We start from the raw sequence: 22,859 nt of genomic DNA on the forward strand, positions 1-22,859 counted from the left end.
TGCTGGAGGAGATCGTGCGGCAGCAGCAGGACCTGTTGGGTGTCGACGGGTCCAAATACAGCGTGGAGTTTCTCAGCAATGGCAGCGACAAACAGCAGCACCAGGGTAAGGATGGTTTGATCTCAGTCAGCTCTAAACCTCGTACATTTAAAGAGAAGAAGAAACCTGAACCATCCAATTCGAGAAGGATTCAACAAGCTGGGGTCTAAATACCTTCACACTCTGACTGAAGCTAGCAGGGAGTCTCTCTGAGAGGTCTGACTGGTCAGTGTCCTCAGTAGACATGAAACTGTTTTTTTTGGGGAGTGTGTGTGTGTGTGTGTGTGTGTGTGTGTGTGTGTGTGTGTGTGTGTGTGTGTGTGTGTGGTGTGTGTGTGTGTGTGTGTGTGTGTGTGTGTGTGTGTGTGTGTGTGTGTGTGTGTGTGTGTGTGTGTGTGTGTGTGTGTGTGTGTGTGTGTGTGTGTGTTTAGAATCCCCCACCTTCTTCCCCTCTTAAAAAAACAGTGAATCAGTCCAACCTCTCTTTATATCATTCTGTCTCACCTCACCTCAACCTGATACTCTCCAACATGAGCCCTGAGTTAGAGATGCTGAGAGGGAACACAGCAGCTGTGATCATAAGAATCAGCTTTATTTACTGAAACAAAATTAATTCAATTTTTCAAAAAGCATCAAAGAGCAGGTTGATTAAGTTGTTTTATAAACACTTAAATTATACACACTTTGGATTTAAGAGTAAAGCTAAATCAAAGTTCAATACATCAAACATTTGCACATAACTGTTGTTAATAATACAGTCATGATGTAGATCCATGTCACCCCCAATTTACACAGGATGCTTAGCGTCATGTATTGGCTGCACCGCGCACATCGCAGCCGATATCTTTTCATTCCAGTCAATGCTCTAGGGTCCACAGGGTGCGGCACGTCTCAGCTCTGTCTCGGGAGCGTACCCCCGCACCGCTCCGCCAGAGATGCGCTTCAAGTCTGTTTTCAACAGAGCCCGCACCCGGCAAGCATCGATCTGCACAAAAGAACGACCTGGACAGGAAGTCAGGCATGAGGATCGCATGCAACATCGGCCAATTTCAAAATAAAACCCCATATACGGACTCCGCACCGTTTAAAGATCGTAAAGATCAAGATAAGATAAGATAAGATATACTTTATTTGTCCCTCGTTGGGGGAAATTTCTTTTGTTACAGCAGCTTACAACATGGGACAGGGGAATACAACAATGTACTAACATAGTTAAAAAATATAATAACAATAATAATAGCAATGACAAGGTAAAATAAAATAAAATGAAATACAAAATAAGATAAAATAAAATAAAATAGAATAAAATAGCAAAAAGCTCAAAAAGTATAAAAAACACTAAAACACAGAAAGGGGGGTACGGAGCTGCTGCAACAGGCGACCACACACGCGGCACCGGAAGTTGCATATCAGAAATACTCATCAATTATGGATGTAAGATACAAACAGCCACATATCAGTGATCCAGGTCGACTTCAACAGGACTTTAAGATGATCACTGTGTCAGAAGGTAACAGGACTTTAAGATGATCACTGTGTCAGAAGGTAACAGGACTTTAAGATGATCACTGTGTCAGAAGGTAACAGGACTTTAAGATAAGATCACTGTGTCAGAAGGTAACAGGACTTTAATATGATCACTGTGTCAGAAGGTAACAGGACTTTAAGATGATCACTGTGTCAGAAGGTAACAGGACTTTAAGATAAGATCACTGTGTCAGAAGGTAACAGGACATTAAGATGATTACTGTGTCAGAAGGTAACAGGACTTTAAGATGATCACTGTGTCAGAAGGTAACAGGACTTTAAGATGATCACTGTGTCAGAAGGTAACAGGACTTTAAGATGATCACTGTGTCAGAAGGTAACAGGACTTTAAGATAAGATCACTGTGTCAGAAGGTAACAGGACTTTAAGATGATCACTGTGTCAGAAGGTAACAGGACTTTAAGATGATCACTGTGTCAGAAGGTAACAGGACTTTAAGATGATCACTGTGTCAGAAGGTAACAGGACTTTAAGATAAGATCACTGTGTCAGAAGGTAACAGGACTTTAAGATGATCACTGTGTCAGAAGGTAACAGGACTTTAAGATAAGATCACTGTGTCAGAAGGTAACAGGACTTTAAGATGATCACTGTGTCAGAAGGTAACAGGACTTTAAGATGATCACTGTGTCAGAAGGTAACAGGACTACAAACAGGCTGTAAACATGTTTATTTCTGCTGTAAAGATCGTCTTCTTTGAATGGGTGTGTATGTGTGTTCTGGTACTTCCGGAGCCAGCCTCAAGTGGACAATCAGGGAACTGCAGTTTTTATCACTTACGCATTGGCTTTGATTCTCGCTCGCTTGTGAGCTCACATCATGACACTGGAGCTGTGATGGTTAACGTTAAACCGCTACGTCTGCTTGCCTTCTGTAAGCTAGCTAACGCTAACTAACGGTTATAAAGTTTAGCCGTTGTTACGTCCGTCACAGTTCATAATCTGACGTCGCTACAAACCAACACGTGATGTCATCACTCTGTATCCTGATAGAAGATCTGTTCACTCATGTGTACGATTTGGTAAGAGCCACATCTTAACGACAGTGGGTGATGGTGCTCATGGGAAATGTAGTCTTCATCCCGTCTTCAACAACCCAACAGGTTTTGTCTAAAGAAGACAGAGTTAAAGACAAACCACAAACTGTAAAACTCTGAGACACTGTGAGACCAAACCACAGAGGTCTCTGTGGTGGAACTACATTCATCTACAGTCTGTTCAGTGTGCGAGCAGGCTAAGCCAGTTAGTCCGGACCTCTCTCACCCCCACAGACTTGAACTCCTTCCTGAGGACTCTGGGGTGTTTCCTGATCACAGGAGATACATGATCACTCCAGTATGTCTCCTCAGGGTGTCCTCTCAGTCAGACACGCCTGAACACCTGGAGGTACAGACGTCCAGGAGAAGAGGAAACTAAAGCTCGCTCACACCGTCTCCTCACGGTGTTCTAATGAGATGAGGGTCTAAAATAAGTGTGTGTGAGGAGGGGGGGCAGCATAAATGAGATTACTGATATGTAATCTCATGAAGGCTGATATGGATGTTAAGAAAGGGTTGGCTGGGTGTCTCGACTTTAACTACACATTACCTCTGAACAGCTCTCACAAACACCAGGCAGCACTGCTCCCCCTGTAACAAACCACTGTGTGTGTGAGGACAAACGATACTTCAAGTAAAACCTGCAGGGTGTAGTCTCTGGACTCAGTCCAGTGAATGGACTGGAGGAGACCAGGATCACATTCCTCTAGAGGAGTCAGACTTGTTTCCCGGGGTTTTCTCCCGGGATACAAAAGTCTGAATCTGAGACTGAAAAAGAAACCACATCCACAGGTTTCTGTCTCACACACATTTAATGACTTTACTACCTGGAGTGGATTCTGTCTGGATTATTTATCACCTTTTAAAGGTTGTTTTATGGCTCACGGGAAAATATCCAATACTTAATCTTTAATGCTGCTGTTGGTAGTCCCAGAGAAAACACAAGTTCAGACTAGGGATGTAAATTTCAAGTATTTTCCCTGATCGTTCTTTGGAAATGTTAACAATCAATTATCGATTAATCATAAAAAAAAAAAACGTAAATGTTTTCCATCAACAAAAAAAAGCCAAATCCGTTTTTTCCCCTGAATCAAGCTTTACTTCAGGACACAATGTATATAACTGATGGTATTGAATAGCTATGGATCGTATTGAGGTGTTCAAAATGTTAAACACGCTGAATATCAACGTGTGGAGCAGGCTCATAATCTCTGAGGACATACAGTCATAAAAGTGAAGGCTCAGACTTCAACAAGAGAACTGAACAGAAACATATTTCAGACTCACAGTGTGCAGTTTTCTGTCTACTCGTTCTTATTGAGAAAAAAAAGGCATATGAACGCGGTCAGGTGTCAGCCAGGAGCTCAACCGGGTCAGAATCAGTCCAGAGGGGGAGAAAAAAATCGCTGATGGAGACCTGTCACTCAGCTGCAGCCCCCAGCTTAGCGTCTCCACTGTGAGCAACACCTTCAGTCAGCTGATTCACATCCAAACATGCTTTAAACTTAAAGGTGACATATCATGCAAAATGGACTTTTTAATGGTTCTCTACCTGAAATATGTTTCCCTGTCTACAAACCCCCTGAAAATGAAAAGAATCAATTCTGCTCCTGTTCTGATTTCTCCACCTTTCTGTAAATGTGTGCTGAAACGAGCCGTTTCAGTTTTCAGTGTTTTTCATACGTCACAACGCCATCCGGTCTGTAACTGAAGTCAGAGCTCGGAGCTTGTTCAGCCCATAGACTGTATAAAATACAACTCAACCCCTCCTCTGTTTTTCATTACCTGCACACATGTGTGCTAACAAGGAGCTTAGGAGGGAGGCATGCTAGTTGTAGGCTGTCTTAATAAACACAAAGGTCGGTTTTACTCCCCACGTCTGCAGATTTGAAGACCTAGTGGATGATTTTTATTTATCATGGAAAAGTGCTAGCGCTAGTTAGCATAGCCACATAGCTACATGTTCGTAGCTGTGTACAAAGACACACGTCGACATACTGACAAATAAAACAACAAGAAACACTAAATCTGTGACCAATCCTTCAGAAAGGTCCTGCTACAGGCGCCTCTCCGTCAGGATCAGATTCTGGATCAGATTCAGAGGGTTGAAGTAACGCGGGTCTGTGAGCAGCCGTGTATATTCAGTCAACACGTAAACATTAGATCAACATGCTGGAGAGCCGAGGCCACATCCACTTCCTGAGGGGGCGTGGTCAGAGCTCATTCTCATTTAAAGGCACAGACACAGAAAACAGCCAGTTCTGAGCAGGGCTGAATAAGAGGAGTTTTCAGGCAGACCAAAATCTGATTTCAAAGTGTTTTTTTTTAGCAATTAACTTTAAAGACATGTTTTGAGGACCTCTTAGACCAAGATATTTTGATGAAAAAGGGCATAATATGTCACCTTTAAAACACCTCCCTGATAGCTGAACCAAATTTGAGACCACATGATGTTTGTTCACCGTGATAGAAAATCCAAACTAAACAATGTGTTTGAGTAAGTGCTTATCAATCAATTTTTAAAATCCCTTGTTGTGATAATATTATTATTATCATGGGCCATGTGTTATGAGCACACTTCCAGTTTTGAAGCATCTTTCTGCCTCTTCTCCTCTTGGTTTGTCTCCTCTCACTGAAGACAGATGCTCTTTGTCTTCTAAACCACATTACTGAAAAGAGTAAACAAAACTTCTGTTTGGTTCAGCTTCTCATGAAAAGGTACAAACTTCACAGCCTTTATTGTGACCGATTTCTTCTCCTCTGTCCTCATACTTACTGTAACTGAAGTAGTAAAAGGATGAGCACGTTTGATGTGTGTGTAAATTGTGTAAATGTGTGTGTCTCTGGTAGTGTTGTCTCTGCGGTCCTCCGTGAAGCTGCTGTGTCCTGACGACGGGAAGCAGAGCATCGTGCAGGCGGCTCAGCAGCTGTGTCGCTCCGTGGAGAACAGAGAGAGGAGCTCCAAGGACATCAGTGTCAGCATGCTGGACTCTCTGCTCAGAGGTACCTCGTCTCTACCTGTACCTCTAACCCAATCAGATCTGTGAACATACAGGTGTGTGTGTGTGTGTGTGTGGATGAACCTGCTCATGAAGTGTCCTCTCTGTGTTTCAGAGTCTAAAAATGTTCCTGACCCTGAGCTGGTGGTGAAGTTTGGGTCTGTGGACAGCACGCTGGGCTTCCTGCCGTGGCACATCAGACTCACGGAGTTCATGTAAGTGTGTGTCTGTGTGTCCGTGTGTGTCCGTGTGTGTCTGTGTGTGTCCGTGTGTGTGTGTGTGTGTGTGTCCGTGTGTGTGTGTGTGTGTGTCCGTGTGTGTGTGTGACTCAGACAAGTAACAGTCTAAATCAGCACAAACCTCTGCACACCTCTCAACCCAGAGTCACTGAGAGCCCATCCACATGAAAGGGCCGGAGTTAGTAACATGTCACCACTCACAGACCTCGTGGACATGTGGACAGACTGTGAGGGTTTTAGGGCGGTCTCACTGTCAAATCATCAAGTGTGTGAGGGATCTCTCTAAGACCTTTTGAGCTCTTTATGCCCCCTTTCTGTAAGTGGGCATTTTAGCAGACTGAGCGTAAGGGAATCACCCAGAGTTCATAGCATTGTGACGTCAAACTCGGGATTCCAAGGCGAAGCCCACACTTGGAAAAGTGAACAAACGCCGTAACATGAAATTTAAAGAAGTGGGATGTTAAACAAGAAGCAGGAAGGTATGTTGGTGTTTCAAAAAAGTTAGCCTGTAAGTATAAATGTAGAAAACAGCCTCAAATTGATGGGTACGGTACAGAGATAATAAATGATATCAAAGTGAAAAGAATGTGTAATTTATTCTCTGGTGGTAGCTGTTTTTAGTCCCCATTGAAGTATGATGTCAGGAAATGAATGACTAATGAATTATTAATCAATTCATCACTTTCATTCATATTTCACATGTAAACCATAGACTGTATAAATAATGGACGTAGTATCCGTGACGTCACCAAACTGTTTCTGAAGCTGTTTTGCAGCTGATCGTCGGTGGGAGCCATATTGGAAATACTGAACTCAACATAACATCTGTTGAGCGAGTGTGAGGTAAAGAGGCGGGTTTGAGCCTCCTCGCTAACAGATACAGTGTTCCTGCCTGTCAATCAAGTCAGCCATGTCCTTATTTTGGCAAAACTCTTAAGTTTAATCTCTTCAAAAATACACGACAATAGCTGTTTATGAAACCGCCTACTGTACGTACTGACTTGGCCAAAATTCAGTATGTAGAATATGAACAAGAGCAAAATCTGCAGTATGCCAAAACTACCAGGATGTCGTACTATCAGCTTGGTCGTTGTTTACTTCTGCTTTCCGAAACGAAAAATCCAGTGACGCCTGACCCAGCATCCTGCAAACCAGATCCAACAGAACAGTCAGACTACATACTAAACTCAAACGCAGTATGTAGTACATACATTTTACAGCCATACTAATTCTTTTGAAATACGTGTGTAGTAGTGTGAGATTCAAAAACTGAGAAAATCCCTGTGACTGTCTTGAATGTTTTCTTCTTCTTTTGCTATTTAATGCAGTTAGCATTCTTCTTCTTCTGTTACTTAAAGCTGGGGTTGGCGGTATCGGAAAACTAGCATGAATTTGAATGTAGCATGTCCTCAGGACTCCGTCTAACCCCTCCTCCTCAGAGCTCCTCCAAAACGACGCCCCCCCCCGCTCACATGCACGAGCGCCGCTGACTTGCGACCATATGATGGTGACTGATTCAAAAGCGGTCCTCACCAAAACATTCTCATAGTGAAAGTTAAAAACACAAACAAACATGGCTGCTGTTAGCACTCACAACTGTCATGCTAGCATTATCCAGTTGTCCTGGTGACACGATATCAGGAGAAAAGTTATAACACATATATAATACTGTAACAGCTCTACTGTTTGTTAAACGTGTTCAGTGTAGATGCTCTTAATTCCTACAGTGTTGACGGTCAGTGAAGGCATCAGGAGAGGTGTAGAGTGTGTGAGCTGGAGAGAGGAGAGACAAGAGGAGAAGTTCTTCATTCATTCAAACATTGATTGTTGTTTTGTTGGTTGGCGTGATCACAGCCGACAGTGACCGGTTATTAAAGATCAACGTGTTCACCAATCGGCTCGTCATCCCTACAGCGTCCGGACGGACGCTACAGTACATCTACATTTTCTGTAGGACTTACTGAATGTCATTCATTCTTTTGCTTGTCAGAGCCCCCGTGGTGAGAGCTTTTTAGACTCTGATCCGGACTACAGTCCTGAGCAAAGCACCTCATCGGGTCAGAGGGGACAGGCCCGAGGTGGAGCGAGAGGGGCAGTAAATAGAGTCAGGGGAAGCAGAAGCAGGAGACGGGGACTCGGAGTGCATGCCGGGGAAATGTACGTGCAGGAGGCGGGCAGAACGACAGGACGGGATTTGAATGGTTTAACATTTTGGGACCCAAAAAACGGTGATTGGTTGGTGTTTTCCCAGGTTTACTCCGGCTGTAGATAGCAGCTTCTCTTCACTCTTTTTTAAGAACACATTATGTATTGATTACCATCAGGACATAAAGATCATTTTAACCAGTATAACAAAAAGTGGATCTAAATCTGATTACCAACCCCAGCTTTAATGCGGTTAGCAAACAGCTTTAAGACGCTCCATAGTCACCGTCTGGTGGGATTACCATACTACAACCAGGCAGGTTAAAACAATGAAAAATTTTACCTTTAAATGAGAAAATATTCAAAGTAACTCTTCGATTTTTACAAAGTGAATGAATATTTGAATATTCGAAAATCATTGCGCATCCCTAGTATGTAACAGGCGGTTTCGAAAGAACAGCATCGACTCACAAGTATGTAGAGCTTGCGTCTGTCGACCACTGCTGCATAGGGTCAATGCAGAAGTATAAACATAGCTAAACCTGAAGTTACTTCAATCATTAAAATCCTGCTTCAAAGTATAGGCCCCTGGTGCATGATGGGAAATGATCCCAATGATTAGAGAGTCTGACAGATGTGAAGTCTCTTCAAGTTAGAGCTCAACAAACAAACTTGATGATGGAGGAGGAGAGAGTGAGATACAGAGTCATCAGAGAGAGAGAGAAACAAAAGAAACAATAGATAGATAAAGAGAGAGAGAGAAGAGAGAGTCCAGTAAAGGTTTGAACTACAGTAACAGAGAGAAAGCAGAGCGACCTCTCAGGACGACCAGCGGGTGGCAGTGTTTGACCCTCAGTGCAGATGTATGTCTCTCTGGTTGTGTTCAGTCTGTTATTCTCTGAGCACAGTGTGTGTACAGTGTGTGTACTTCTCTGTGTGTGTACAGTGTGTGTTACTTTGTGTGTGTGTGTGTACAGTGTGTGTAAAATGTGTGTCTCTCTGTCCTCAGCTCGTTGCCCTCACACAGAGGCATCTCCTACGAGGACCTGTTTGGAGCTCTCCAGAGGTTCGGCTCCTGTCAGCAGAGGCTCGGGCAGTGAGGAGCAGGCTGTCTCAGATGTGACCAGGTGTGGGGGGGAGGTGTGGACGGGGTGGGTCCCCTCTGGATCTCCGACACACACACACGGAGGAAGGCACACAGACAGCGGACTCTCTGGACTCATAATGAGCCCACATTCCAGGACCATGGAAACGAGCAGACGGAGACAGACTGAGCTCTGTCCTCTCACGTCCTGTTTGTCCCGCAGACTCCAGCTGCTGCTTCCTGCTGAGGACACACACACACACACACACACACACACACTCGCACACTTACATCTCAACAGAGAACACACACACACACACACACACACACAGAGCACACAGCTGTGCGGATGGACAGCAGCTCTGAGCTCAGACAGAGACTCCATCAAGTGTAAATACGAGGAGAGGATTCTATGGCTCTGTGATCGTCTCTGTGGACTCCAGCTTACAACCATGTGTCCATGTGTCCATGTGTCCATGTGTCCATGTGTCCATGTGTCCATGTGTCCATGTGTCCATGTGTCCATGTGTCGAGACTGATGGATCTCTGAATAAACGGATGCACTGTCTGTGTGTGTGTGTGTGTGTGTGTGTGTGTGTGTGTGTGTGTGTGAGCTGCTGAACTTTGATTTGGAGGAGACTGACTTTACTTTACGTCTCTGGTTTTAAAAACGTGAAGGTACAAAAAGTCTTGTAGCTTGTCTTTTTGATTGAATCATCCTGCAACATAATCCTTGATGCATCAAAGTGAGTCCACTAAAAGTTCTAGTTTTGGTCCCTGACAGACTCCGATTGTTGTTTTAAAGGTGTTTTCCGACCGCAGGAACTTTACCCCAGAACTACTGCGTTTCGACCGGAGGAACCAGGGTCTAAACTTAGTTCAGGGGTAGATAATCTCCCCCCTTAAAAGCCCCTGCTTGAGGGGTAGTACTTTTTAAAGGTCCCGGGACTTTCGGGGGGCAGGGCCTGCAATGCTGAACGTGTCTGATTGGTAGATTAACCTCAGTGTTTTTATTCCGCCCTCCGTCCACAATAACATCACACACATCTGTGATTCACTTGATTTCTCTTTCTTTCATTAGTTTTTATTTGTTCTATCTTTTTTGTATGTGTGTGTACTTTTCAAAAGAAGAAGCTGTGATTCTCTTGATTTAGCAGCTTGTAACAGTAGTCTTCTCTCAGCCCACTGTGAATGCGTCTCTCCCGGTGTTATGGTTTTAAAAGTGACCCTGTAAACTGGAGACCTTCAGCTGAACGTGTCAGTGTTTGTGGAGTTTACACAGCTGTTGGAACACAGAGGGAGTTCCTGGGAATGTAAACTAGTTTAGTTTTTATTAAGATTTCAAAATATCCTCATCAGATATTTAATGATCGTCTAACGACGTTTATGAGGGATGCATCCGGCTGAAAGTCTCCAGTTAACAGGGTCGCTGTTTAAACCAAAACACCTGTCAATCTCTGCCACGGCTTTTTGAGTTCAAAAGGATTTTAAAGGGGTGTTGAAACGTCTTTGCTACTCGCGCTTATCTCCTCTCACGTGTTGATTCAGTGAATCCATCTGTGATGAAATATAGCACCATCTAAAACAGCACCAGCTGAGTCTCTTCATGCTAACAGGCTAACTGTTGTGTTGCTCATAATGATACCTGCCTGTCCGTCTGCTTCTATGGTGTCATCTGTGATGAATGGCATTCCTCTTTGTTTTACTGCTCTCTACTGGTCTGGTGGTGTAGTGCATTTACTTTTATTTTCTCCATACGTCACTGGCCTGATTTGCACAATCTACCCGGGACTTCAGCCCGCGGTCGAAACGCAGACAACAATGGGGGCACAGGAACCTTTTAGTTCAGGGTAAAGTAGTTCTGGGGGCTAAAAGACCCCAGAACTCTTGGTCGAAAGTCACCTTGAGCTGCTAAACTTTAAACTAAACTGCTAACTTTTCGTCTCTGGTTTTAAAAACGTGAAGGTACAGAAAGTCTTGTAGCTTGTCTCTTTGATTGAATCATCCTGCAGCAGGTGAACAGGCTGCAATGTCTGCAACATAATCCTTGATGCATCAAAGTGAGTCCACTAAAAGTTCTGGTTTTGCTCCCTGATAGACTCCGATTGTTGTTTTAAGTGTCTGAACATTACAGGAGGGATCCGTACAGACCCTTTCAGCTCAGTCTTTGTGTGTTAAAATGGATTACACAAACATGTTTTGGACTTGAATTCCCTTTTTGAAATGCCAAAGTTACACCTGAAGAAAAGTGAAATGAAAACAGCTGATGGAGGCAGCTGCAGGACAGGAACGCTGTGCTCTGTGACCGTTTTTAGGGGGTTTGGGGGTCTTACTTACGTATAACTTATAGTTTGAAGCCCCTCCAGTAGACTGATAAAACAGATGCTGTAAGTGAAGTCAAAAGCTCTGGAGCGCCCTCTACTGATTGGCTGTGGTGTAGATCATAACTCCGCCTCTTTCATGTTCAGAAACAAAACATGAGTCAAACTCTAAAATGAAAATACACATTGAATAATAAATGGTTCTCAAACATGGTTTCTGTCATTAGTTAGTTTTTTTATGATCAAGTGTTGTTCAGTGTTAAAGAGATGACTGACTGTAGACGAAGAAGAGTTCCTGCAGCGTTCTGTAACAGATCAGCAGAGTAAACGGGAGAAAATATAACAAACAGAAGATTCCCTGAACTCTCATAAAGGTGAGTGAATAGAATCTGTTCTGCTGTGGACTGGACCACCTGATGTTTCACCGGTAAGTTAAATGTGTGTTTTAGTGACTTCTGCCCATGCCTTGGCTTCAACAGTGAGTAGCATGCCTGCTGATTTGGAGGCTGCAGATTCAGGACCACATTTCTTGGACCACGATGCTAAAAGCCTTGTTTGCAGTGACACTACCTATTGATGCCAAAGGCTGCAAGTCCGACTCCATTATCAATGCGTAACAACCGGTTTCAGTGTCTAGTGTTACTATCATTGTTGTTTTAAGCTTGTATAATAATTGAAGTGATTCAAAATAGATACAATTTAAAAGTAATCAAACCACTCAGTAAAAACACACACTTAAGTTTCTCTCCTTTGGAATCATCTACCAGCCAGGGTCCGGGAGGCAGACACCCTCTCTACTTTTAAGAGTAGGCTTCAAACTTTCCTTTTTGATAAAGCTTATAGTTAGAGCTGGATCAGGCTTGGACCAGCATCTTAGTTATGCTGCTATAGGCTTAAACTGACACACTGGGATCCTGTCTTTCTCTCTCTCTGCCTGTCTCTTACTTTAAAGGTGACATATCATGCAAAATGGACTTTTTAATGGTTCTCTACCTGAAATATGTGTCCCTGTCTACAAACCCTCTGAAAATGGAAAAAATCCATTCTGCCCCTGTTCTGATTTCTCCACCTTTCTGTAAATGTGTGCTGAAACGAGCTGTTTCAGTTTTCAGTGTTTTTCATACGTCACAACGACAACCGCTCTGTCACGGAGTCAGAGCTCAGAGCTTGTTCAGCCCATAGACTGTATAAAATACAACTCAACTCCCCCTCCGTTTTTCATTACCTGCACACATGTGTTCTAACAAGGAGCTTAGGAGGGAGGCATGCTAGTTGTAGGCTGTCTTAATAAACACAAAGGTCGGTTTTACTCCCCACGTCTGCAGATTTGAAGATCTAGTGGATGATTTTTATTTTTCATGGAAAAGTGCTAGCGCTAGTTAGTATAGCTACATAGCTACATGTTCGTAGCTGTGTACCAAGACACACGTCTACATACTGACAAATAAAACAACAAGAAACACTAAATCTGTGACCAATGGTTCAGAAAGGTCCTGCTGCAGGCGCCTCTCCTTCAGGATCAGATTCTGGATCAGATTCAGAGGGTTGAAGTAACGCGGGTCTGTGAGCAGCCGTGTATATTCAGCCAACATGTAAACATTAGATCAACATCCACTTCCAATTTACAATTTACAAAATTTGAAGGCTTTGAAAGCCGGCACGGAATGTGGAATAATAATAAGTATAAAGTAGAAGAACAATATGTTAAAATGCTGACTCAGCATTTCAACATAATTATTTAATCTAAGGAAAATTCTGCTTTGCTTAAGAAGGCTTCAAAATATATGACAAGTATTCTTAAAAGCAAGTACTCCAGGGCACGTATGCACGTCCAGCCGTTAGCAATGAAACCGGGCCGTTTGTACTCATGGTGAAAAGAAATCAATAAGCAGTCTGCATGAGTCAGGTTAACACCCCAACAAAGCATTACATTTAATGACGTAGACCCCACCATTACAGGTGCTAACGGCAGGATTACCTCACCTGTTAGGCTGTTTAAAGGATGGAGGACATCATGCTCATGTGTTACGGTTTAAGATGAAATATACGAAGACAACGGATATTTAGGGTTAGAATGAATCCTTTGGAAAAGTATGACAATGTCGAAATATACAGCAAATTTAGATTTAGGAGACGTGACATAATTCTTAGGTAACCTACCAGCAACACAGTGAAGTGAATCCTTCCCAAACAACTTAGTTAACAAGTCCTCATTCTTCAAAGGGGGGACAGGTGGTCCTCCACCTGGACCACGTTAGTGGCGGTGCTTGTTGCTCAAAGCCTCGTTCATGTTGCTGATTTTATTTTGTAGGTCTTCTACTGAGCGCGCTCACACACACATTTACCCGGTTCAAGATCTGAAGCCAAACTTTCCCTTTCTCCTTGTTTGTTATCTTTGAGGATTGACTTGCTGATAACAGCTGTTTGTTCATTCTAGATTCTTCTAATCAAATGTCCATTTCTTCTTCTGCTGAAAATGTGTTTGTTCTTGATCTTCTCTCAGTCACACCTCGCCATGTTTATTGTTGTTTATGCGTAGTAGGTATGCGCAATTCAAATTTGTTGGATCAGGGTTTTCCAGGAGGTTCCCTGGACATATGATGTTTTGCACCAGCCTCGCTTTCATGGTGCAATTAATTAATTGGCCAATTACTTGCAGTCGTGCATGCGGCTAATGTTATGGCCAAATGGGCCGTTCCATTATGCTATGTTAAGACTCATGGTCCCGTTTGTGTAATGGCTGGACGTGCATACGGCCCTGGACTTTAACTCAAGTCATAATCTGACTGAACAACTCTCACTTGTACTGGAGTAATGTTTGACCAGGAGGATCTATACTCTGACTGTTATTTTATATTAAAAACTTGACCCCAGCATTTCCATTTACCTCCATTTATTTTGGATGGAGTGAGTTCACTCGAAAGGGGGCGTGGCTTAATTTGCGAGCGTGATGTGACTGACGACGGACTGCAGATGACGTAGCGGGGTGTTGTGACTTCTTCCACTCGTGCCTGAGGCTGTTGGCAGGTTGGAATTACTCACTGTGACTTTAAATGGTGAGAGAACTGTTACCTGGTGTTGTTATTACCATGCTGTAACGGGCTTGTGTGACATTAGGGTGAAGAAACTTTAGCAGGACGCATGACTGCTGCTGTCACAGGTCACAGGCTCAACCTGAAACTTGTTTTCATCCTTTAATCCCTCTTCTTTACTTCCTGTTCTTTTTAATTACTTCTGTTCTGTCTTCACCTCCACAGCTGTCCATCCAAGAAGTGTATTATGGCGCAGTCCTTTAGGAGATACTACTGCAGCGTCCCTTATTGCTCCAGCAACAAACAGAAACACCCCTATTTGAGTTTCCATGAGTTCCCCTTCCACGCAGATACAAGTGCACGGTGGGTCAGGGCAATCAAAAGAGAGGAGGGCCTGAGTTTCAGAGTCCTCCGTGGGAGCACCTATGTGTGCAGTCAACACTTTGACTCAGAGGATGAAGTCATCTCAGTCAGTGGACGGATCCGGATCAAACGTGGAGCAGTGCCATCCAGATTCCACTGGAACGACTGGGGCAGAGGTAGGAGGACTCTGTTTAACCTTCCTCACATCAGGTTTAACAATCAGGTAATATTAGGATGAGTGTTTCATGCATTCACTTTATAGAGGATGCAGTTTATAACAGTGCAAATAACTAAATCCATGCAGAGCAGCAGTGATGATGGACGCGTTGAGTATGTGCTGACTGAAACATGGTTTCAGGTTAAATGTCAATCAATCTATCAAGCTTTATTTATAAAGACACCTTTCATTCAAATCAAATGCAGCCCAAAGTGCTTTACAGCGATTGAAAACAAGAAAGAAGCAGAAATAAAATATTGTAAAGACATATCAAAAAACAAAAATGGATTTAAAAAAACTAATAAAAATACAAAATAGAGACTGATGCACACCGACAACAATAAAATATGTGTAATTTAAATAAGTTAAAGTGTCAAATTAATATTAAGAATATAAATAGTTAAAATAAATAATTTAAAAAGGCTAAGGATAAGAGTTGAAAGTAAAATTAAGGCTAAAAATATCAATAAAACTGAGTAGGTAAATTAAAATAGATAAATGAATACATAAATAGGAATAAAATAAGATAAACTGTTAAAATTAATAAAATAATACAGCAACAACAAATGCCAGAGTGAATAAATACGTTTTTAGTTTATGTTTAAAAGTCTCAATATCTCCATCAGCTCCCCTCAGATCCTCCGGCAGGCTGTTCCATAGTTTAGGAGTGTAGAGGCTGAAAGCAGCGTCACCAAATGTAACGCTAAAGACAATCAAATATATCTACATTAAGGCTGCGTCAGACTTCTCAATATGTTGACTCTCTGTGTTATTTATTGTGATATGATGAAATACAGTAAATAGAACAATGTAAATGTGGTTTGTTTTTAATCTGAATATACAGAACTGAGACTGAACGGTAGCATCTTTTATAATTTTTTACTTTAAAGGTGACATATTACACTCTTTTTCATCAATATATATTGGTCTAAGAGGTCCCCACAACATGTCTTTAAAGATTAATGCTCAAAAAAACACTTTGTAATCAGATTTTGGCATGCCTGGAAAACCCTCTCTTTCAGCCCTGCTCAGAACACTCTGTTTTCCCTCTGACCACGCCCCCTCAGGAAGTGGATGTGGCTTCGGCTCTCCAGCACGTTGATCTAATGTTTACATGTTGGCTGAATATACACGGCTGCTCACAGACCCGCGTTACTTCAACCCTCTGAATCTGATCCAGAATCTGATCCTGAAGGAGAGGCGCCTGCAGCAGGACCTTTCTGAACCATTGGTCACAGATTTAGTGTTTCTTGTTGTTTTATTTGTCAGTATGTGGACGTGTGTCTTGGTACACAGCGACAAACATGTAGCTATGTGGCTATGCTAACTGGCGCTAGCAAATTTCCATGATAAATAAAAATCATCCACTAGATCTTCAAATCTGCAGACGTGTGGAGTAAAACCGACCTCTGCCAGAAAGGCAGCAGGACCTTTCTGAACCATTGGTCACAGATTTTGTGTTTCTTGTTGTTTTATTTGTCAGTATGTCTACGTGTGTCTTGGTACACAGCTACAGCTACAGCTACGAACATGTAGCTATGTGGCTATGCTAACTAGCGCTAGCACTTTTCCATGATAAATAAAAATCATCCACTAGATCTTCAAATCTGCAGACGTGTGGAGTAAAACCGACCTTTGTGTTTATTAAGACAGCCTACAACTAACATGCCTCCCTCCTAAGCTCCTTGTTAGCACACGATATGTCACCTTTAAGTCTTTTTCCTCCAACAAAACAAACTACTCTCTTGTTTGTCCACGTCTTCATAACTCCTGGAGTACTTGCTTTTAAAAATACTGAAGTATTCAAAGTACTTTTTAAATATCTTTAAACATATTTTCACAAAGCATGAGGTCAGTCAAGAATGCATGGGTGAACATTCTGCTCCGTTCTGTTTATCTAGAAAACATGACTTCATATCTACAAAGTCTACCATGAAATATAAACTAAGTTACTACAAGCACAGGCAAGTTTACAATGTTCCTCTGGAATCAAAGCAGTGTGTTAGCTCCAGACCTCCACATGCTTTCTCAGGTTAGATGCTGATGTTTTGGAGGCTGTGATGAAGTTTGTGTGGTAAACAGATCAGAGATTTACAACAATACAAACAATCATTCTTTATTTCAAAACCTCAAACGTGAGTTTAAAATATGGCCGTGGTGCTCAGGTAGAGAATCATCATCCCTCTCAGTCATAGCCATCATCACCACGACTAAATGAACAGACTGATCTGAAGAACGTTTGATCTACGCTCAACCCAGGTACGGTTACACCACTGAGACAAACCAAACACAAGGACACCAACAGTTTACGGTCTTTGGGATCTGATTTCAGAAAAGAAGACTCATCAGCTGACTTCAAAGATAAAGTAGAGAGTAACTAGAGCACTGATAGTGGTAGTGATATTTGTCTTTAAATGGAGTAAAAGTAATAAGTTCCCAAAAAATAATACTCAAGTAAAGTACAGATGCTCAATACATGTACTCAAGTACATTTACTTTTTTACTGTCCACCACTGCACACTGTTCATCCCTTTACCAGCATATGTGACTCCAGATACACAGGACATGTAAACACAGAGGACCATATACACACACAGGACATCTACAAGGGTGTTTCATTGAGTTGTGCGACAGCAGACGGGACAAAGCTCCTGCCAAACCAAGCTCATTTCTGAGGCCAGCAATCTGTATCTATGGCCGGATGGGAGCAGACTGAAGAATGAGTAGAGGGGGCGTTGTGGTCGGGTGTATACATTAAACAGTTTCCTAATTAACTTTAATACATTAACATACTTATGATGTGTTAAATGCAAACACTCATACTTCCATTGTGATTTATTGTGCAGCACTAATCTTAGTATTCCCCACCTTCAGGCTCAAAACCTTCAGTTCTCCAACGAGAGAGGAAGCTGCTTGCAGGTGCCATGGCAAAAGATCATAACTATGCCTGCTGTTCCCGTTCAGGTCAGTGTTACAGAAGAGATCAGCTCATTCTGATTTGGAGGAAAAAAGTATAAAATAAAAAGTGCTGTCACTTTTATCTGTACGTATTGATGTTGAATATTTAAAATTATATCACTGCTCATTTATGGGAGGATCTGTACGTCAGTTCTCACAGTTTTCCCACTTTTCTTTTTGTTGTTGTAATTCACTTTTTTTATTGTTTTCAAGAAAGTGTAAAATTCAGGAATAAATAAAACAATACAGAAACTAAATACATTTCACATAAAAAGTAGTAATAAGGCCAATTACAAGAGAAAACAGCAATACCAAACAAACAGTAATAGAAAAAAAACAACAACAAAACTAATTTCTCACAGGGAAAGCAGCGGGCTCAGTGCATGTTACCACTCACACACTCCCGTCACACTCATAAGCAAAGGTAGTTATTCCATACTGTATTGTATCCATAAAGGGGCCCCATATGTCCAAAAACATCTCCTGTCTGTTATTTACCTGAAAAATGAGTTATTCATAGTTAGCTATTTTAGCCATTTCTCCCAGCCATTCATTAAAAGAGTTGTTACTTTTAGTTTTCCAGTGTCTGAGTACCATCCTACATCCTGTGACAAGGGCCAATCTACACCACAGAGTCTGGAGATGTGACAGTCTAACCCCCTCTGTTATTATACCTAAAATGCAAAGCGGCTCAACAGCAACTTGGTTTTCAGTACTTGATTGAGAAATGCTCCTACATTTTTCCATAAACTCCGAGTCATTTTGCATTCATAAAGCATGTGTATAAATATGCCTCTGCTCCTGTCACATCTCCAGCAAATGTCAGAGTCCCGTAGCTTCAGTCTTGCCATATTACAGGGAGCCAGTACCCTCTATGAATGATCTTATATGTTATTAACTGAGTCTGAACTTCCCTAGACGTCCTACACCAGGACACATCAAATGATTTCGCGGAGTTTCGGTGGATTAGACTGTCTCATTAGATAATAAAAACTCAATGCCCTGCCTTGTATCAATTATTTATCCTGTAATATTTTCTGTACAGCTGTCTGAGATATGATAGGGAGTTTCCTTTGTAAAGACACTACACAGCTTCTCAATTGGAGATATTTACAAAAGTCTGTCTTGGGATTCTGTACCTAACCCTCATCTCTTCAAATGGCATAAATGTATCATCCTGAAAGACATCCTCAATATAGATAATTCCTGCCTCAGCCCATGTCTTCCAGCAAAATGTTTTCCTGCCCACCTTAAAAGTTTATTGTGCCAGAGTGATGACTTTTTAGTAAATGAGGGGTTTGACCCTGTGACCTGATGTGAAACTCTCCAAGTCTCCCTTGCAAACATCAAAGTTTTCCCACTTTTCTCAAACATCTATGCTAGTCACATCATCCTGCCTTGTCCATTAGACATAAGTTTGTTCTTATATTTATCTTTGAATACAAGAATATCTCTATCTGATCTCTTTAATATTTAAGATAAAATAAGATAAGATAAGATAAGATAAGATAAGATATTACTTTATTGATCCCCCGGGGGGGGGGGGGGGGGGGGGGGGGGGGAATTCAGTTGTTACAGCAACCCAGACATAAGTACAATCAAGAAAGAAGTTTCAATAAGTACAAAATAAGTACAAAATAAAAATAAAACAAAAATAAAACAAATAACATAAAATAAAAAATAAAATAAAAATAAGTAAAATAAAATAGATAAATAAAGCTAGAGTACAATTTAGATATATACAATGTTACAAATGGAATTTAAACTAAATAGCAGTAATTACAGGCAGTATTAAAAATGATTCAGTAGTGACAGGTTGACATGGTGTGATTATGGTTGGTAATGACAAATTACGCAATAAATAGAGAATATTTATATAAAATATATATAAAGAATATTTGTATGTAATATGACCATGAGTTGTAGTTAGAATAGTAATGTAATATAACAAAATATAATATAGGGGGGTCAGTGGTCAGCATGGTGCAGTCTGTGGCCTCCGTTACTGTTCAACAGTCTGATGGCGGTGGGCACAAAGGAGCGCCTGAAGCGTTCAGTCTTGCACCGTGGTGGAATGATGCGCTGACTGAACGAGCTCCCCATCAGCCACAGCTCATCATGGAGAGGGTGAGAGGGGTTGTCCAGGATGGCTCACAGTTTGTCCATCAACCTCCTCTCAGCCACTGACTCCAGACTGTCCAGTTCTAGGCCAACCACAGAGCGGGCCTTCTTAACCAGCTTGTTGAGCTTGCTGGCCTCACCCGTCTTGATACCTCCACCCCAGCACGCCACAGCAAAGAAGAGAGCACTGGCCACCACAGACTGATAGAAGGTCTTCAGAAGCCTGCTGCAGACACTGAAGGACCTGAGTCTCCTCAGGAAGAACAGTCTGCTCTGTCCCTTCCTGTAGATGGCATCAGTGTTGGTGGACCAGTCCAGTTTATTGTTTATTTGGACACCAAGGTACTTGTATGAGTCCACCCTCTCCACTTCCTCCCCCTGGATGAGGACTGGGGCTGGGGGCCTCCTGTTCCTCCGGTAGCTCACCACCAGCTCCTTAGTCTTGCTGATGTTGAGCTTCAGATGATTGCTGTCGCACCACGCGATGAAGCTCTCTATCAGTCCTCTGTATTATTATCTTTAATACCTACAGATCTGAACCTTTATGTCTGCAGGATTGTGAAAGTGTTTCTGTCCAGTGATACCTTCTCACAGATGTGCTCTTGTTTCCCTGAAGGTGATCCGGACTCTTCCACCCAGAGAACAACAGATCTCAAACTGCAGCTTCAGTCACCAAACATCGACCTCCAGCAGCAGCCCCTGATCTTCAAGTTCTGCAGCACCGATGCAGACTGTCGTTACTACACCCGATTCAGCTCCATGCAGGTCTTCACTGTGTTTTGGGAATCAGTTTACCCCTCTGCATCAAGGCTTGTGAAGTGCTCCGAGGCACTGCAGGCGGCACACGGGACCCCGAGTCCTCAACCAGAGCTTCCACTCATCGATGAACTATTCATGTTTCTCTGTCGGGTTGCAGCTGGGATCCAGGAGAGAACGTTGTCCTCCATCTTTGATGTAAGCGTGTCTTCAGTCAGACACATCATTGTATCATGGACTCGCTACCTGTACCTGATTCTGGGCTCGCTACCAGTGTGGATGACGAGAGAGCAAGTGCAGGCCACAATGCCCGAGAGGTTGAAGCTCTGCTACCCTCAGCTGAGAGTGATAATCGAGCGCACTGAGATCCACTGTGAAACTGCATCCTCTCTCTCCCTGCACTCACAAACTGTTTCAAACTGTACAAACCCTGCCTCCTTTAAAGGTCTGATTGGCATCGCTCCATGTGGGGTGATCACATTTGTATCCAGACTGTTCACAGACTCCATCTCTGATGAAGAAGTAACAGAAAGGTCACAGATCAAACAGCTGCTGGAGCCCGGAGACGCAGTGATAGCTGACAGAGGTTTCCTGACAGAGAGGATGATGTCAGAGCTGGGAGCGACACTCGAGTCTCCTCCGCTCAGCGTGGAGGACTCACACAAGACCAGAGCCTTAAACCATGTGAGTGTTTTAGGAGAGAGAACCATACGCAGGGTGAAGGAGCACCACATTTGGGATGGGCCTGTGCCCCTCTCTGTGGTGGACTCTGTGGATCAGCTGTGGGTGGTGTGTTGCCTCATGTCAAACTATCAGGGAGCTCTGGAGTCATAAGATTATTTGATATACAGGTTAGTGTTTTCTAACAAGCTTCTTAACTCTGAAGAAGTCAAACAGATCAAAGAGGTGACGAGTATAAATCATTTTATAAAAGTTGTAATTGTTCTTTAAAAGGTTAAAAACACATAACTGTTTAATAAAGAGCTTGAAGTAAAAAGAAACAGAACATGATGTTGATGGCATCTCTGGAAACAAAAAGTGTGTGGTCCATTGCACACCCTGGACAGTGATGACTGCAGGGTGGGGGCTTGGTTTGTTTATTACAGACTGATTTTCCTTTTGGGTCAAATTATTTTATTGTAAACATTTTTGGGGGCACACGGCCGACCTGAAGGGTGCAAAGTCAAAGGTACTTCCAGAGCCAGCCTCTAGTGGACACTAGATAAACTGCAGTTTATAACACTTCCTCATTGGCTTCAACTCTCCCATCACAGCCTGTTTATAATTAATAGGATACAGAATACAGGGGAAATACAGAATAAACCTTTAACAGACACACACATGAAGAAGTGATGAGACAGAAGAGCAATAAATCAATACAAAAGCATTAAAGGACAATAAAAAGGTTTTAGGAAGAAGACGAAATCACATCAGAGACAATAGAAATGGATAGATTGACAACATTAAAATAATAAAGGAAATAATACAATAATAAATAGTAGCCTCAGTGTCTCTGGTTCTCTTTTCACAGCAGCACGTCTGACTGCTGATAGGTTTCTGCTTCACCAGTACAAACGTCTCCTTTCTACAGGCGGCACTTCTGTTTCTAGTCGGGTTCAATAACTAGAGTACTACCTTCGACAGGCAGCTGAGAGACACAGGGGGAACCGGGGTGCTCATACTGTTTCTACAGACAGACAGACGTCACAGATCAACCAAACCTTGATCCTGTGATTCATGATATAATAATGTTTAAAAAAGCTCAACATGTATGGGCCGCCGTTTGTCAAGTTGGGCACACTGAAAATAACAGCAACATTTCTCCACATTTAGCTCCAAGACGTCATAAAAATGTAGTGAATTTTTAAAAAAGTCACTTTTTTATACCATTTAAAGAGACCTTTGTGATCTTCTTCACATTTACTTTTGTTGTGACCAATATATTAAGTTCAAATCACTGTTGAATTCAAATGCTAAACCTAAACCTAAAAGTAAAATGTT

General features: G+C 42.3%; 2 protein-coding genes across 6 annotated transcripts in view; both read left to right on the forward strand.

The window, feature by feature from the left end:
• The window catches only part of nus1 (NUS1 dehydrodolichyl diphosphate synthase subunit), a 12,783-nt gene extending 2,910 nt beyond the window's left edge, over positions 1-9,873 (forward strand). The window contains exons 3-6 of one of the 2 annotated variants that reach the window (XM_034699549.1): positions 12-105; positions 5,474-5,626; positions 5,738-5,837; positions 9,016-9,873. In XM_034699549.1, the coding sequence (XP_034555440.1) occupies positions 12-105; positions 5,474-5,626; positions 5,738-5,837; positions 9,016-9,106 (438 nt within the window). In that variant the 3' untranslated portion in view covers positions 9,107-9,873. The remainder of the gene's footprint in view (positions 1-11; positions 106-5,473; positions 5,627-5,737; positions 5,838-9,015) is intronic. The other variant, XM_034699548.1, reaches the window with a different exon arrangement.
• Positions 9,874-11,673: 1,800 nt separating this feature from the next.
• On the forward strand, positions 11,674-22,330 carry si:cabz01071907.1. 4 transcript variants are annotated; one of them, XR_004633533.1, is made up of 5 exons: positions 14,254-14,467; positions 14,669-14,982; positions 17,898-17,987; positions 20,719-21,750; positions 21,928-22,330. XR_004633533.1 is itself a non-coding variant. In XM_034699534.1 (4 exons), the coding sequence occupies exons 2-4, from the start codon at positions 14,691-14,693 to the stop codon at positions 21,690-21,692; spliced, it is 1,356 nt and encodes a 451-aa protein (XP_034555425.1). In that variant the 5' UTR covers positions 11,674-11,785; positions 14,669-14,690; the 3' UTR covers positions 21,693-21,899. The 4 variants fall into 4 exon arrangements, 3 of the variants coding, with proteins under 3 accessions (XP_034555425.1, XP_034555423.1, XP_034555424.1); XM_034699534.1 differs by lacking the exons at positions 14,254-14,467; positions 21,928-22,330 and adding an exon at positions 11,674-11,785 and having other exon boundaries at positions 20,719-21,899; XM_034699532.1 differs by lacking the exon at positions 21,928-22,330 and having other exon boundaries at positions 20,719-21,898.
• The last annotated feature ends 529 nt before the right edge of the window (positions 22,331-22,859 follow it).

The sequence above is a fragment of the Notolabrus celidotus genome, chromosome 13 (assembly GCF_009762535.1).
Source record: "Notolabrus celidotus isolate fNotCel1 chromosome 13, fNotCel1.pri, whole genome shotgun sequence".
In the NCBI taxonomy this organism is placed as follows: Eukaryota; Metazoa; Chordata; class Actinopteri; order Labriformes; family Labridae; genus Notolabrus; species Notolabrus celidotus.